The sequence below is a fragment of the Sceloporus occidentalis genome, unplaced genomic scaffold, assembly GCF_023333645.1.
Source record: "Sceloporus occidentalis isolate IW3139 unplaced genomic scaffold, rSceOcc1.0.p SCAF_2, whole genome shotgun sequence".
In the NCBI taxonomy this organism is placed as follows: Eukaryota; Metazoa; Chordata; class Lepidosauria; order Squamata; family Phrynosomatidae; genus Sceloporus; species Sceloporus occidentalis.
The window spans coordinates 213,355,976-213,373,396 of record NW_028316982.1 but is presented as its reverse complement, the minus strand read 5'-3'; the positions used below and the strand labels follow the sequence as shown (position 1 = coordinate 213,373,396).

Here is a 17,421-nt window from a genome sequence, read left to right as displayed (position 1 = left end):
CTGGGTTTCTATTTCAAAGTTATGTATAAATGCACAAGAATATGTGTCATAATTCTCTGCAATAGCATAATCATAACAATAAGCCTGAGGGCAGGGAACCGTCTAATTAAAAATAATAATTGTAAGCCACTCTGATAGCCTTTAGGGTTGAAGGGCAGGGTATAAATACCATAAATAATAATAATAATAATAATAATAATAATAATAATAAGTAAGGTAGCTCTTTAATCAGGTTGAGGAGAGTATTCTAGAATGCAAATTGGGGGATGCACTCTACTGTACCTTATCTCCTCTTGCAGCTTCTAAGCATAGGCCAAAAGCTCTAAGAGAAAATAATGATCCATTTAAGGAGAGAGCTTTCACTACTTTAGGTCCTCTAGTCTCAAGATATGGAGCTATCTTCCAGAATAACTCCACTTTGCAACAAGGCATGGTATTTGGAAACCAATGGTAGAGGTTGTTTGGCATTTACAGTGCCATATCAGGTAGTACTTCCGGGATCAATATAGCCAAATAAGCCAAATAACACTAGATGATCATCAAGGCAAAGTTACTTTTTCAAGTTAATGTGCTTGATCTGTGACATCAGATCTTTGTTACTGTATCCCTAAGCTTGCTTTTTATACAATAAACATCTCATTTACACCTGAAAAGTATTATTGTCATCTTCCTTCCTGTGTCAAAAAGACTGCATGTTAATGATCCACAGTTGGCAGTAAATGCTTCCTCTCATCATTCCAGAGAAATGAGAAGCATGTATCAAGGAGTAGAATAAAACATTGTCTTGAGTGGAAGTCCATTCAATTCAGTGGAAGTCATCCCCCCTCCCCCTTTTCTCCTTTCTCTGAAGCACTCTGAAAATCATTTCCAGAGGTCTCTGAATCTTCCATAACTGATTTTAAGGATGCATGAAAGCTGCAAAGAGGAGAAAAAATAACCCCTGATTATTCTGTTGACACAGGCAGTTCTGCTATTGGAAGAACATTACTGGATTCAATCTATGAGACTATCCATAACATTCTGTCCATAACACTTGCAAAGTAATGCATCATTCTTACCAAGAACTGGGCATGGAAGTGGATGAAAAGCTTCACAGCTCACACATTTTCCATTCCTATAATCTACATATGAATCACAAGGGTATGCAGTTACATTACAGTTGTCTTCCAAAGATGACATATACAAAAAAACAGATCTTTGATGATCGCACTTGAAATAATGAGCTATTCCTGAAAGTAAGCAAAGAAAAACAAAACAATCCAATTACTTTCAACAATAATATTAATAGAACACATGTCAATCATGTTTCAACTTGGTCACATATGTTTATGCAAATGTATGCAATTTCTATGATTTTTGGGTTAATATTAGCTTTTCATCTAAGCACACATAAAAAAATTATAAACGAATATGGTAATAGATGTAGGGGCAAACACTGTAGCATATGTACTAAATACTGCTACTATGTTTCAAGGTGCCAAGCCACTTCCAATTTTAGAAATTGGCCTGATAAATTACTCTGTGGGTCATTTTTGTTTACCTACATACAGTTCTTTCACAGACTCCTATTAGGGAAGAAGGTCTGTACACCCCTTTTGTTTCCAGGCAGGTTAGAAGCTGGGACTTTATATATGCATGCACCTTTGTACACACAGTCCCAGCAATCCTCTTTCGTGACTAGGAAGGAGTACAGGGCCTTTGTTCCCTTTCCCAGCAAGCCTGACATAGGTAGCTCTTTCATTAGTGTCAGTGATGTAATTAGTGGGAAATTAGTAGCGGGAAAGGATGTTAAGAATGTTCAAACATTTTCTCCTCCTTGTTGTGAAAAGATATCAAAAAATGTCAAGGTAGCCTATTCAAAGAGGAGTCAATGATGAAAGGGCTTTTCCCCCTTTGTGAGTATGAGAAGACTAGCACATTCTTGCAGCAATAGAAGTAGAAATGTTTACGTGAAAAACATTACTTTGGGGGGCAGGACAAGAATCACATTTTGCATGGCAATGTAGTTTGTTTAATAATAATAATAATAATAATAATAACAACAATAATAATAATATGCAAAAAAGCCACCCACCATTGAGAAATTCCCACAAATTAACACATTACAGTGCGTCCTCGCCTTACGCGGGGGATCCGTTCCAGATCCCTCCGCGTAAGGCGAATTCTGCCTATGCTCGAGCCCCATTGGAAACAATGGGGCTCGTGCGTGGTGGCGCGGGTGCGCGAGTGCGCAACGGGCGCGCGCGCCCATTCAATTGAATGGGACGCGCTGCCCCTTCCACCCCGCGCGCGTGCCACGGCTTGAGCACGTATGCTCAAGGCCGCGTATGGCGCGGGCGCACTGTACTCTTTGGGCAGAAAACATTTGAGGTTTTCCATTTTCATGTGCAAGAAACAAATTTATATCTCTAGTGGGGACAGGGATAATGTCATGGAATGATGATAGTTTGGGGCATGCATCTTCCATGCCACAGATTGAATATCCCTGATATACGTTTGTAACATAGTAGGAAACTAACCTTGGAAACAGTGACAGAAGTGCAACAACACTTAGCAGTGAAGAGTAAAGAATCACTCAGAGAAGGAATTAGTAATAGAGTTAAATAGTCTGTATCCAGTAATTCAAAATGCCCTCCCTTCTTGTTTACCTATCCTGACTCCACTATGATCAAACTGATACTCTTAAGGATGTTTTCTACCTCATCTTCTCATGTCACTCTCATCAATGTACTACAATGAAGCTTCCTTAGTTTCATTAATTTATTCATCTGCACAATGGTTAGGTAACTTCGGAGCTGTGCAGACCGACCCTAAGGGGCAGCCTGCAGCTGTTTCCAGCTACACTGGATAGGGGTTTTGGCAACCGCATGCCATGGCCCCGATATGGCCTTTCCAGGGTGCAAAAAGGAGCTGCAAAAAACAAGTCCTTTTTGCACCCTGGAAAGGGTGTGATAGCTACGACAGCATGGCTTTAAGTAACTCCTTTGACGCTTTGTCGTGTAAACGCAGCACCAGATGAGTGCCATGACGCCATGTGAAGTGGTGCATGGCATAACACTGCCATGGGGTGGAGTCAGGATGTGCGTCGTATGGACACCACACCCCAACTCCACGCCCAGGCCGGCCTTAATGACCAGTCTGCATAGGCTGTGTATCTGTATCTCTAAAACTGTAACTGGCTCCAGCCTTAGTCTTCATCTAGTAGGAATTAGCTTACCGCCAAGTATTGTTTTTGGACATCCAGGCTGATCTGTTCCTCCATTTGGATAGAAATCAATGTTTCCCAAAGGTTTCCTGTAACCCAAAGCTAAGAAAAATGCAACACGCAGTAAAGAAAAATAGAGAAAGAATGTTAGAGTAAATGCTAACAAATACATGAAAAAATTGCCTTACAGAAAATGTAAGAACATAGTGTCCGCCCCCCCCCCCCCGCCCCTTGCTCAGGAATCAGCATCTTCGGGGACAGGGGATTTTGTATCTCTGGGACTTCCTTGGGTGAGAGCAATTGTGCAGGCATAGAGGGGGCAATTTTCCATCACTCAACACTCCTCCAGGTTGCAACTGCCTTGTGTGTACCAAATTCACTTGTTTCATTTCAAATTCTCCTTTAAAATGGTAAGTGAAAAGAGCCAAACATCAAATGGCAGCCTTTCACCTTTCTGGTAGGGAAACAGGAGGCAAATACTTTAGTTGAGAGGGGGCATGGGTTCTGAAAAGGTTTGCAGGTTGGGGAGAATTTGTTTGCATGCTTTTAGCAGGTTTGGGTGTGATTAATTTTGCCTAATTTTTAAAACGAATATGCGAGGTTCAGGTGGGGATGGGAGGCTTCAGGGAACCATAAATGTGGGGTCCAGTGCAGCATGTGATCTACAGTCTGCACCTTCTCCTCCCTGGGCTACAGAGATTATTCCAGGCTATATGGTTTTGAAAAAATGTTATTATTTTAATAAACAATGCAAGTGGACCCTTGCTATGATGTCCTTTCAGCACCAGGTAAACCCCTTTTTATTTGTTTAGGCTTTCTAAATACTGAGTTTTATATCATTTTAGGTAGTAATTCTATCTACACCTATCAGTGAATAAGTTACACTCACTCCATAAGATTTAATTTTGAACAAACATGTAGAAGATTGCACCGGTAATTCTGGAGAATGAGATCCAAGCCCTCCGGAGCTGATTTTGAGGGTTTACAAAAGGGGAACAAAGGGGAACTATCCCTCTCTTGATTTTGATGACAGAAAGAGTTCTGTCTGCAGAGTGACACCCCTAAATCTACCGTTGTCCTTGAATAAACTCTAAAGTACTGATCACTCAAGCTGGATTTACAATTGTGGGAGGGGGGTTGGTGTTGGTTTGTTTTTTTGGTTTTTTTAGTTTGGCGCAAGAGCTGCTGCTCAAAGACATAAAAATAAACTGGTCATGTTCATTCACAACAAACCATATCTGTCATCAGTCTGAGCACATTTTAAGTAACTATTAATTTATCATATTGGCAAATTCAAGTTTTCAGATCTTCAAAATCAAATAAAAATTGTTCTAAAATATAATTCTCAAAATTCAACATGATAATTAACATCAATATCAAAATAAAATTACCATCAATATCAGTATGAATAACATCAACAAACTGTGCATCACTGTAATCCAATCTTTCATGGGGCAACTTTCCAGTAAATGATGGTCCTGCTGGATCAAGACCTGGCACACACACACACAAAAAGAACATAGGACAGAACTAGGTAATTAAAAATGCTGATTAGAAGCATACACTCCAGGATAAAGCACATAGACAGGAAAGCTTTCTATTAAAAAAAAGTTTAATTACTACATACAATATAAAAGTTAATCATAGAACACATTCCCTTTTTAGATAAATTCAACACCTTTTTAGTTTCCTCATCAGTCTGCTTCTAACATCATTACCATAGCATTAACAGTCTAAGACACACTTTCACTTAATCCTTGTTAAGGACTATGAGGAAAAAATGTTAGCAATTTACCATAGAAAATCTTTGCTCCTTTTCTAAACAAAAGACACAATGCATGTTAGGGAACCAAGCAAGTATCCCCTTCCCAGGTGAATAAACGGTGTCTGAAGTGATTATGAGCATTATGTGGCAGACGGACCACTGACTGCAATAGAAATTACTTTCTCAGAAGATGTATAGTTTATTGCTTTTAAAGTAATGAAATGACATTTTACTTCCTCTGAATTCCAGCAACAGCATTTAGCACTAGAAGGCTGAGCTCATTTCCTCTTACCATTTTTGCACACACAACCACACACTACTGAAAAAAATAGTAATTTGGGGACCCAAGAGAACTGCCATTCTTAGAAATTTCCGGGGAGCTTTCCTAAAGCAAGGTACAGCTACTGTTATTACTGTGGTTGGGAGTGTTTTCTAGGCAGCACTTTTGGAAAAAGTGCGTTAAAACCCACCATATTTTGGAGGGCACATGCCACAGTGGGCAAAATTGTCACCCAGACATGTGAAAGTTGTCCACCTTGCTCTAATCATTCCCATTTTACAGAACTGGTGCCTGGGCAACCTCAAAACTAGCTAAGTGCTAGCTTGTGCTGTTTTTCTATCCCACCTAAATGCCTTTTTCCAATGCACTGCTGACCAAGACCCTGGCTAAGGAACTTATGAGACAGGGAGTCATATCAGGCAGTGTGAAGCAGCAGGTGTTGAGCATGTGCTTTTACTGCTTTGCTTTTGTGACATATGTTGCTAGTGACAAAGTAACACAGCAGCACTATTTTGAGTAGGCAATAAATGAACACTTGTGGAACCAGTGCAGAGAAGTGAAGAGTTGGAAGACACAGTTATGAGGGGACTGAGGTGTGCCCTGTGCCTCCTCAGGCTTGTCTGCTTAAGTTATATGGAGTATACTGCTCTGTTCTCTGTATCTACCAATCCAATCAACTTCTATTTATGGAATGAGGTTAGGGGTGGCATTTGCTCTTACCTGTAATTCTCCCAATTTTGCCACTGTATGCCTTTCCAACAAATCCTGCTACATGAGCACCAAGGCTTACTCCAATCATATAAATAGAGTCGAGAGATGCTCCATTTTCCTGTCAGTAAATATTCATGGGTAGAATCAGAGCTTGGAACATTATTTTTAAAATGCTAAAGTATTTTTATCTTTCCAAAGTAATTTGGTATCGGTATTACATACTAGTTAATTACAGCCAGCCCTCCATATCCATGGATTCAACCACCCACTGCTCGAAAATATTAAACAAAAACAAAAACAAAGAGCAAACCTAAATTTTTCAATTTTTCAATTTTACTACACTATTGTATATAATGGGACTTGAGCATCCATGGATTCTGATATCCACAGGGGGAGGGGGGGTCCTGGACAAAATCTCTAGTGGATACCCAGGACCCACTGTAACTTAAATACAAAAATGCCCCCCCAAACATTTTAAAAGTAACAAGTAAATGTCACTTGTTGTACTAAAAAATGGTGTTGCCAATCTTTTAAAATCACTTTTTAAAAATAACAATGTTAGCAACAACTAAAAGTAAAGTGTTACATGATGTCATTACTGGCCATAGCTCCTTCTAATCTCTGGGAACATTACTATAGACATGAGTATAATAGGTGTGTATTTAGTTAAATAGTGTTTTAATCAGGATTTATTCTTTCTAAAATGGGTATGTTTCAATTTTATAAATCCAAAGACTTTTCAAAATTAAAAGAGACCCTGATCCATTTGTTTAATAACTTCAAAAAGGAAGTTGTTAGTTACACAGAATAAGGCTTGTGGGCCACTGTGGCCTGCAGCTCTTATAATCCTTTGCCAATGTCCATGTGCTTAGGGCTAAAAACATATATAAGGCTAACTTTCCTATGATATATACATGTTATTGGCATGTACATCTATGCATGTACACTGGATATACTGTACATATATATCTAATTGTTGTTGTTGTTGTTGTTGTTATTGTTATTATTATTATTATTATTATTTTACTAATGGGCAAACTCCCCTTGGCTTGGTTCTGACATGGCTTAATAGTTACGAGCTTTCTTAATTTTTCAGCAGTGACTAGAATGGGGATTTGCTTGTTTCCTTGAGCTCTCCCACATGGCCTGAGCTGAAGAAGACTGGGAGGAGGGCACTGCTGATTTGTTATATGGCACAGAGCTGTTAAGACATATATTGCAGGCAATGATGTACTTCTGCAAATACTAATGTTAAACATGTAATGGGAGGCTATTATATATTGAGTCCCAGCTTATGTATTGATGATAGGTATGTAGAATAAGCTATCTTGTGCCTAGTAATAAGAACATTTACTTATAACAACCATTACACCAAAGGACAGAACATCAAACATACACAATCAAAGACTAAGGTCCAAAACACACTGCAAACTAATCAAGTTGGAGACCATTTTAACTGTCCTGGCTCAATGCTAGGGAATTCTGGAAACTAGTTTGGTGAGATGTTTAGCCTTTTCTGTCAGAGAACTCTGGTGCCACAATAAACTACAAAAAGATCCTTCATTGCATGTTGTGAAAGGTGATCCAGGTTCAAAACACACTGCAGAAATAATTCAGTTTCAGACAGCTTTAACTGCTGTGGCTCAGTGCTAGGGAATCCTGGGAACTGTAATTTATTGTGGCACCAGAGCTATCTGACAGAGAAGGCTAAATGTCTCACAAAACTACAATTTCCAGGATTCCCTAGCACTGATTCCAAAGCAGTCTGAAACTAGATTATTTCTGCAGTGTGCTTTGGACCAAAGACAGTAAAACAAAACAGACAGTCTCACAGATGCAGAGCCAGATATTAAAAGGCTTGCAACTTTGACAGAGCTGTGCACATTGATGGAACAGAGAATAATCCTTTGCCTTTAGATCTTAAATTCCTAGATCTTGCATACTGAGTTGCTAGCTGAGTTGCCAGGTATTGGGGGAGATTAGTGTACAAAGCCCTAAATACCAAAACCAAATGTTTGAAACAGGCCTTGACCTGAACTGGTAACCAGTGAAGAGATCTAGGGAGGGGGGAAAACATGTGAATATTTAGGGAGATTTACAATCCAGATGGCACTGAATTAAGGCTCAAGGGAGAAGAGAGCAAGAAGGCAAACCTACCAGTATGCTATTACAGTACAATAATCCAGAAGAGACATAACCAAAACTTGGACAAGCAGATGGGTAGTCTCAATGGTCAAGAACCTACAGCTTCTATGGATATTCAAAAGGTGGAAATTACAAGTCTTTGCTGTTGTCCCAATAAAGGGGTGCAGGGACAAATGTAATTCACTAGAATTCTGAGGTTAATGGCAACCGAAATGGGAATCACTGAGCAACCCTGCAAACACAATGAGGGGCAGAGGGTCTATTGGATGGTCAGGCTGAAACACCAAGATCCCATCCCCCCCCCTCCCATATTCTGCTTAAGACATCCACAAAAAACAAACAAACATGTGACAAGCAGTCCATCACGGACTTCCACATACAGGTATCAATTCATTAAATTTTTTGGAAAATCTGTGTGTCATCTGTATAAATGTGATACTGAAAACTCAAATCTGAAATTTAAAAAATCCAAGAGGAAGGGTATAGAATGAAAAAGAAGAGGTCCCAAAATTTATCCTTGTGGTAGTCCTAGAGTTACAGAAAACATTTTAAAAGTAAATCCCCAAAATGAAACAGAGGAGGAACAGTCAAATGAAGAGGATTTAACCCAGGACAAAGTGTTCCCTGTCATTCTCAATGATGCCAACTATAATAGTAAAATCTAAAAGTGTCGAAGGCTGCTGAGACATCCAACAGAATCAGCATAGATGTTTGATGCTGAGCCTCAGCTACTAAAATATCATTCATACATAAGCCAAAGCCATTTAAGCAGAGTGACCTGTACAAAATTCTGACTGAATTAGGTCAAGATTATTGTGTAGTCGGATAAGGAATCAATAGGAAAAGTGCAGCTCTCTACAAAATTTTGGAAAGAAATAGAAGAGATATGGAATGATAACTGGTACAAAGGGAAGGATGTGGAGAACGTTCCTTTAACAAAGGAAGCAAGACAGCATGTTTAAAACAGCCCAGAATACCCTTAAAATGTATTGACTGGTCACTCTGGCTAAAATTATCCTGCACTACTTCATTCTTCAAGGAGTCTAACAGAAGTCTTTCTCTGCCACAGCTTGATACCAGAGCTTGTGTCTAGAATTTTTGTGTGTACAAAGAATGCACTCTACCAATGAACTACAGTACTATCAGATCTGATCTTTTTCTTGCCACTGAAAACCCACTCACATGGGGCTATAAAGAGAGCAGATACTTCTTTTTAAGTTTTGTTTGTTAATTGCTTCAAACTATCTAGCTATTTACATACAGACATTATATATATATATATATATATATATATAGAGAGAGAGAGAGAGAGAGAGAGAGAGAGAGAGAGATAGTGTGTGTGTGTTTGTGTGTATATATATAATGCAGCCACCACATGATGTACCTTGTAGTTCTTAGGGACTTTCCTTTTCCTATGCTGAAAAAAGAGGTCATTTTTGCCAATCTGTGCTGGCCTTAATAAATTTTACATTATGGCTGGAACTGCACTGCAGAAATAATCCAGTCTGAGACCACTTTCACTGCCCTGGCTCAGTGCTAGGGAATCCTAGGAACTGTAGTTTGCTGTGGCACTAGAGCTCTCTGACAGAGAAGGCTAAATGTCTCACAAAACTGCAGTTCCCAGAACTGCACGGCACTGAGCCATGGCAATTAAAGTGGTGTTAAACTGGATTATTTCTGCAGTGTAGATGCAGCCTACATTATAAACATGAAAATCACACATGTCCATCTTTTACTAAGTATACATAATTAGCGAAGTTATTTTTGGCCATGACTTTCCAGCCTTTGTACACTACAAAGATATCTAACAAGATACAACTGTGCATGTGTCCCAGTCCTGCATTTGGGTTTACACATTTTTTTCTCCACGATTCAAAAGTATAAGATGCGAACAATGGCAGATCATGCACTGTATTATCCTTCAGGCGGTGTACATCTCCCAAGACCTAAGCAAGATGATTTCATGACTAGAAGATAATACATTGGGTTAGATGGCATAATAAAAATGCAGCTTCCACCTGCTTTGGACCATAGCAAAAAGGACCCACGATAATCCGGCTCCTGGAAGTGCCAGTTGGTCTCATCTTTAGAGTGGGCCAAGGGGTCGGTGGGGTTTGGACCCACTTCTGGCCAGAGCGGACTCAGGCCACTCTTTCACACGCATCTGCTTGAGCACATAGTAATGTATATTATGGCCCTTACCTGCATTTGGTCAATCATATTCTTCAAAATATCTACCAATTTCTTGGCATTTGAAACAGCGCTAGGATAATTCATTGTTGTGGCACCTCGATTCCAATCCACTATTATGATGTTGACATTTTCTCTTTCAAGCAGTAGATCTTTAATTTTGTCAATCCACACTGGTGGAGCTCCTGTGGGTCTGTAGCCATGGATAATAATTATCGTTTTCTTGGTCACATTTAGATGTATAGATGCTGTTAGATTGTAGTCATCATGGTCACTGAAACTCTCAGCACAGTTTGGATTTCCCCTTGTATACAGAAGTATTTGCACTTTCAGATTTGTACCAATCAACGCATTACCTATATTTAAATCAGTAAATTTAGGGCATTCTTGTCCTACATCTGAAATGTGAGAAAAGAAAGACTGTCAGACAATATTAATTTCTTAAAGGTAGCTAGGGAAACTTTCATGAGAACTATCCTGCTTTAGACTCAAAATAAGTGTGCCAAGTAGGCTAGGCTGAAGATTAGAAAGTTGCTAAAGGACACCCAACATATTGCATAGTTGACAAGATATTTGACCTAGCACTAGCTGGTCCAGATCTATTACTATATTGGCTTTGATTGCACTTGCTGCATTTTCCAAAATAATTTCTTGGATATCACCATTATAAAATTATTCTTCTTTCTCCTTCTTAGGTATGTAAACATGATTTTATAAATATTGTCTGTGGTTGTTAAAAACTAATGGCTTTTAGAAATGAAAAACAGGGATTTGAATTCAAATTTATGTCAGATTTCTTTTTTAATAATATTTATTAATAGTATTAAAATTAGTACATGTAACATAACACTTGGAACATAACACCTATAACCTATCACTTAACACATAATGACAAATCTACTACCTAACCTTCCTCTCTCACCCCCCTCTTGATATCTTACAACAAAACGTAACACAACATATCACAATATAAAACACAACTTAATTTAACCAAAATGTACTTCCTGGACTTTGTTCAGACCTTCTTTCTGTTCTTTATAAATTATCTCGATTAACCATTACTATATCACACCTTAATTATCCAAGCCTCTTAATATACTGTAACAAATTTTAACTGGAATACTATTTTAACTCAATAGCTCAATTTTATTTTCTCATCTTAGTTTATCTACAACTTTATACATTTTAATTTTTTAATTCCCTATTCTTCTTTTGCAGGTAAACAATCAATGGTTCCCAATCACCTCTGCGGACTTTACCAAAAACTGATAGTTATGAGATTACCGTATATACCTGAGTCAAGGGTAGGTTTTGGGGTGAAAATTATGGCTTTTGATATGACCCGTCAATAAATTGAGGGTAAATCTTAGGGGCATGTGACAAAGGATCTAAAAGATGAAGCAAGGAAAACAATGCAAAACAACAGTAGGCACAACTATTTGTGCTCATTCTAAAGGCTGGATGGGTGAGAAAATGCGGGGGGGGGGGGGGGGGCGGTCAATGCTTCCAGGAAAGATTATGCTCTTGCTTTACACCAGTGCATGGTTCTTCTTTTAATAAGAGTTAAAGTATTGTACTTACATTGACCCATAAATAAGCCAACTCAGGTTTTGGGGGTCAATGTTTTGACAACACTTATACACGAGTATATACAATAGGTCAAAGATATTGTCATGACAGCTAATTGTCATGACAGCATCCTGATGCTGGATGCCCATACTCCGCCACCAGGGTGTCATGATGTTGCGTGCCATTCCAGATGGCGCGCAGCATCATGGCGTGCCTCCGACGCTGCATCCAGACAATGCAGCACCGAAGAAGTACCATACAGCCATGCTGCCGCGGCTATGACACCCTTTGAAGGATGGAAGGCCATATTGGGGCTGCAGCGTGAAGTTGCTGCAGCCCCAATCCAGCCAGCGCAGTCTGTACAGCCCCTAAGTGCACAGTTAAATATGGACAACAAACAGAGAATTTGGAGAGATCTGGATAAGGAGTGGTAGTCATTTTTTAAAAAACAATTCACAGTAATTGATTAGAATGTGCCTATCTTCTCATTTTAAAAAAAAAATCTGCATATGTTAAGGTTATATTAAACAATCCTGTATTTCTATTCTGTTAAAAATAATGATTAAGTAGAATCTTCCTCACTAGTTAATTCTGACTGAAATTATTAAAACTGAGCCCTTCAGAGAAGTGATTTACATCATGATTTGACTCAATTTGATTTATATTAAATCAACCCTGATATAGTCTGTCATCAAGTGAACTCTGTCACATTGAGCATTCTTACCTATCTATGCATTGCTGTTCCTTTTCCCAGCAAGGCTACATTTTTTTTTTCAAACTAGAACTGTTATTTTCACCGTTAGACTTCAAACCTTTCCCCCTCCCTTCCTGTCACAAGGTGGCTAAGTCCCATAAAACATAATGCCTGGACATTTAAAAATACTCTGTATAATTCACTAAAGGCAGCAAAAATACATTTGGATACATAAAATGAAATTGGTGTAATTTTGCAAGTTTTAACTCTTTGAACCGCAAATGTAAGCTGTTTGATCATTACTGTGCAATGTTTGTTTTTATTGGCTGATTCTCACTGCACTGTAATTTATTCTATTTGGTTCAATTCAATCCTGTATTGCCTTTCCAGTTTGTCCAATTGCTATGTTAATATATTTTTAACTGGGTTGCCAAGGATTGAGCTTGTTACCTTCCATACACCACTCACCTAGTTTTCTATTGCTTCTGTTTTCACACAGAAAAATTATGTTAGCTACATATTTTTGTACAGACTACCAAAGATAAAAGTATCTTTAGCTTTATAACATTACAGACACTTTTCTACTGATTTGAAAAGGTGGCATTCATTGGACTCACACTTAGAATCACAGTTAAAGGTTCAAACTGTACAAGGAACTTTTAAATTTCAATCTTACCTGCTTTTACTGCCAAGAAACAGGTGAGGATACACAGTCTCAGCATTGGTGAGTTTTGAACAGCGGCACGTACCATCCACATTTGAGAGGACTTTGCTGTTTCCTGGTAACATGCTGGCTTTCACTTCAGTATTCCATTAAGTGTCACTGATAAAATAGGTGTGGTGTACAGAAGGAAGCACTTGGCAGAGTGAAACCCAACACTTTTGCAATCTATGGCTCCTCCTTTCCAACTTAAATAGGCGAGGCAGTTTCTATGCCTTCCACGTACCTGTACCTTTTAAACCACAAAAGCTCCTTCCCACTGACCTGGTTCCACAGAACTTGTTGTAGTATGCAACAGGAAACTCTGTCAGTTCTGCAGAAAAAAGAAGGAAGAAGAATATATTATAACTTTGGTCCTTGCTGCTCAAGAAAAAAAAAATAGAAAATCCCTTCTACTTGGGTTCTTTGAAAGTCTGCTTTCTAAAGCTCAAAACTTAAAAGATGATGTGATTTACATTTATAGCAGAAAGTCATTTGGGTTTTTCAAGTATTATTCTCCCCCCCCCCCAAAGAAACTAATTCTATACTTTCCGGAAAAGACCATGATCCAACCAAATTTTGTTATTGTGTGCCTTCAAATCATTTTCAACTCAAGGCGATCCTAAAGTGAACCTATCATGGGGTTTTCTTGGCAATATTTGTCCACAGGAGGCTTGCTATTGTTTTTCCCTGATGCTGAGAGTGTGACTTGTGGTTTCATGTGTGTGTGTGTGTGTTGTGTGCCTTGATGTCATTTCCGACTTCCAGCGACCCTAAAGCAAAGCTATCATGGGGATTCTTGGCAAGTTTTGTTTAGAGGAGGTTTGCCATTGCCTTCTCTAGAAGCTGAGAGAATGTGATTTCCCTAGTACAGTCCCTTAACTAACCTGGACTCAAACCATATAGGTTCCGTTTCCTCCCTTTTATGCATTCACAATAGTCATGCCTGGCATTCATGTGTAAAACATCTATTTTTCATTTGTATCCTTTTCTTCTTCACGTTTGATTGTCAAGGAATGTACATTTCCTTTAATAAATCCATTTGTCTTTTTAATACTGTTCCTTTTGATCTTACTCCAAGTTCCTAACCATGTGCATCATATATGATAGTGCCTCTATAACAGCTATCTCTCATAGCTAAGGGGTTGGGCCTTAGGTTGGCCATGAGTCAGAAATGACTTGAAGGCACACAACACCAACAATCATGAGCCAATTAGAGTGCTAAGATCAGAGGCCCTTCTGACCTTGCCACCACCCTCTCTTGCTTCATCCACACCACAGAAATATTTCAGTTTGACACCACTTTTACTGCTCTGGCTCAATGCTATGGCATTCTGGGAACTGTAGTTGGTTGTGGCACCAGAGTACATTTCATGCATATGATTTTTAATTTGCTGTGAGCCATCTTGAGTCCCTATAGCAGAGGAAAAGTGGGATACAAGTAAAACAATAATAAAAAAAATATTTTCACTAGGTTATCACAAAAACCCATAGGCTATATAGAGACATCTATGGCTGCATCCACACTGCAGAAACAATCCATTTTGATACCACTGGTCATGGTTCCACACTATGGTATTCTGGGATTTGTAGGAGCCCTGGTGGCGCAGTGGTTAAATGCCTGTACTGCAGCCATTCACTCAAAACCACAAGGTTGCGAGTTCAAGACCAGCAAAAGGGCTCAAGCTCGACTCAGGCTTGCATCCTTCCGAGGTCGCTAAAATGAGTACCCAGACTGTTGGGGAAAATTAGCTTACTTGCTAATTAGCTTACTTGCTGTTCACCGCTATGATCTTTGGAATAGCGGTATATAAATAAAACAAATTATTAATTATTATTATTATATTCAGCCTTCTCTTGTTAGAAAGCTCTGGTGCCACAACAAACTACACTTCCCATAATTCCATAGCATGGTGCCATGACCATTAAAGTAGTGTCAAACTGGGTTGTATCTGCAGTGCAGATGCAGTCTGTGTCAGATAGGCAATCAAGAAAAAGCAGTTCTATAGTATCTAAGAAAAAACACCCAAGTAGCTTATACAGCAAATACTGAGCTATCTGTATAGACTAAAATGTATCATCAAGCAAGTGTAGTAGCCTAAATACAAGAACTAGTACAAAACACTTCCAGAGAACCAGGCGGTCCAAATTTCTATTTGCCTTTGAATACACAAAACTGACAAAGAACACAGCCTCTTTGTCTGTTAGGAGTACACTTGAGCCAGCATGGAGTAGTGGTTTGAGTTTTGGACTATGACTCTGGAGACCAGGGTTCAAATCCTGGCTCAGCCGCGTAAAAGCACTGGGTGATCTTGGCCAAGTCACACTCTCTCAGCCTCAGAGGATGGCCATGGCAAATCCCCTCTAAAGAAATCACCTATAAATCGGAAATGACTTGAAGGCACACAACAACAAAATGTATAATCCATTCTTCTATTGCGAAACATGAGGAAAGTTAAAAGGGGATTAGGTAAATTTATCCTCATGATGATTGTGCCATACAGCCTGCATCAGATACAGTATGCCTTTCGATATGAGTTGCTCAGAAACATGAGTGAGCCAGTGCCACTTCCACTTCAGAGGAAAATGATGGACAAGATACGTTTCTGGCTTGATCCAGAGTGGCTTTCCTTATGTACACTGTTCACCTGTTCACCTATGTAAGCAATGAGTAAGCAGGATGTCTGATTCTTAAGTAGAGAATCCTATGAGTACTCCATAAAGTAAACTCAGCATATGCACTATGAAGATGACCTAGCTTCTGACTAACAAGATATGCAAGTGACATACTTGTCTGAAACAAATTATTCTGGTATCTGGTATTCTACTATTCAGTGAAATTGATGGCAATAAAATAAATTAGAATATTTGATTCTATAAAAGAAACTGTAAAGAGATTTGATATAGATAAGTATTCCTAAATATATATACCTAAATATATACGTATTCCTAGACTTTGACCCAAGGAAAACTGTAGCGCACACCATTTTTATAAAATGCACTATCAGGAAGTGCCACATGATGGCAGCTAAAGTTCAGCAATCATCCCATTCTCCCCTCAGAAATACAGTTACAGGACCACCAATAAGATTATTATTACGGCAGTTCAATAGCAGAACAGTGGAAAACCCTGTTTTGTTATAAATATAAAGACGAATCCTTTTCAGTGTGGTTCTCAAATAAAAAACCACGAACTGAGCTGAAACCAACAGTCCTGCTGAAATCTGCAAATCAATGTTAGCTTAGTTTTTAACCTGAATAAAAATGCACTCAATGGGATATGAAGGCTACTGTAAACATTTCAGCTGTGGCTATGGCCAAGTTTTAAATGGATTATTGACAAAATAAGAGACACAAGAGGGAAGGACAGCAAATGGAAGAAGAAGAAATCAAAAGTGTGATTGCAAACAAGACAGAAAGGGGGAAACTGATCAAGTGGGGGGTATTTAATAAAGGAGCCAGTGTGGCATAGTTGCCTGAGCATTGAGCTAGGACTTTGGAGACCAGGGTTTGATTCCCGGCTTGGCCATCAAACCCACTAACTCTGGACATGTCACACTCTCTCAGCCTCAAGGGAAGGCAATGGCAAACATCCTCTGAACAGATCTTGCCAAGAAAACCCCATCATGGGTTCGTTTTAGGGTTGCCATAAGACAAAAATGACTTTGAAAACCTGGTATGAGAATCAATACAAGCAGAGGCAGGAAAAGGCAGAATTATAGTCCTTGAGAGGCGTTTATAGTTATATCTTAACGGTTTTTATTGGGTGGCTGGGTGTGTGGGGACACAGACTGCAGTCTTAGGGGTTTATCACACAGGAGGAATTTCTCTCAATTTCAAATGGAAAGAAAGTGGGGCCAGAACACATTGGCTAGTTCAGTGAATTTACGTGAATTTGAATTGCGTTCAAACTGACTTCCCATTGCCCAAAATTGCATGTGGTAGTCTATCAGGCAATAATGTTAAACCCCATGATTGTGTTTGGATTACCACTGAATTATACTTCCAATTTCCCTTGTCTGATAAGGTCCTAAGGCTTCACTTTCTCTTTTTGCTGTTTGGCAGAGAAAAAAGAAGGAGGGTTTCAATAGCTTATCTCTTCATGGAAGGGGTTCTCCCTCAGTCTTTTATAAGGCGTTTAGCTCCCGCTCCCTGCATTTTT

At 39.0% G+C, this 17,421-nt stretch overlaps 1 protein-coding gene across 5 annotated transcripts in view; it reads right to left on the bottom strand.

Moving 5' to 3' along the window:
• The window catches only part of LOC149319677 (lipase member H-like), a 28,968-nt gene that overhangs the window by 10,634 nt on the left and 913 nt on the right, over positions 1-17,421 (bottom strand). For 3 of the 5 annotated variants that reach the window (XM_089512182.1, XM_089512179.1, XM_089512181.1), the window contains exons 2-7: positions 13,236-13,593; positions 10,309-10,694; positions 5,971-6,079; positions 4,597-4,698; positions 3,218-3,307; positions 1,059-1,229 (exon numbers count right to left, since the gene is read on the bottom strand). In XM_089512182.1, the coding sequence (XP_089368308.1) occupies positions 1,059-1,229; positions 3,218-3,307; positions 4,597-4,698; positions 5,971-6,079; positions 10,309-10,694; positions 13,236-13,317 (940 nt within the window). In that variant the 5' untranslated portion in view covers positions 13,318-13,593. Of the gene's footprint in view, positions 1-1,058; positions 1,230-3,217; positions 3,308-4,596; positions 4,699-5,970; positions 6,080-10,308; positions 10,695-13,235; positions 13,594-16,735; positions 17,118-17,421 lie in introns of those variants that run through there. The other 2 variants (XM_089512180.1, XM_089512183.1) reach the window with 2 other exon arrangements.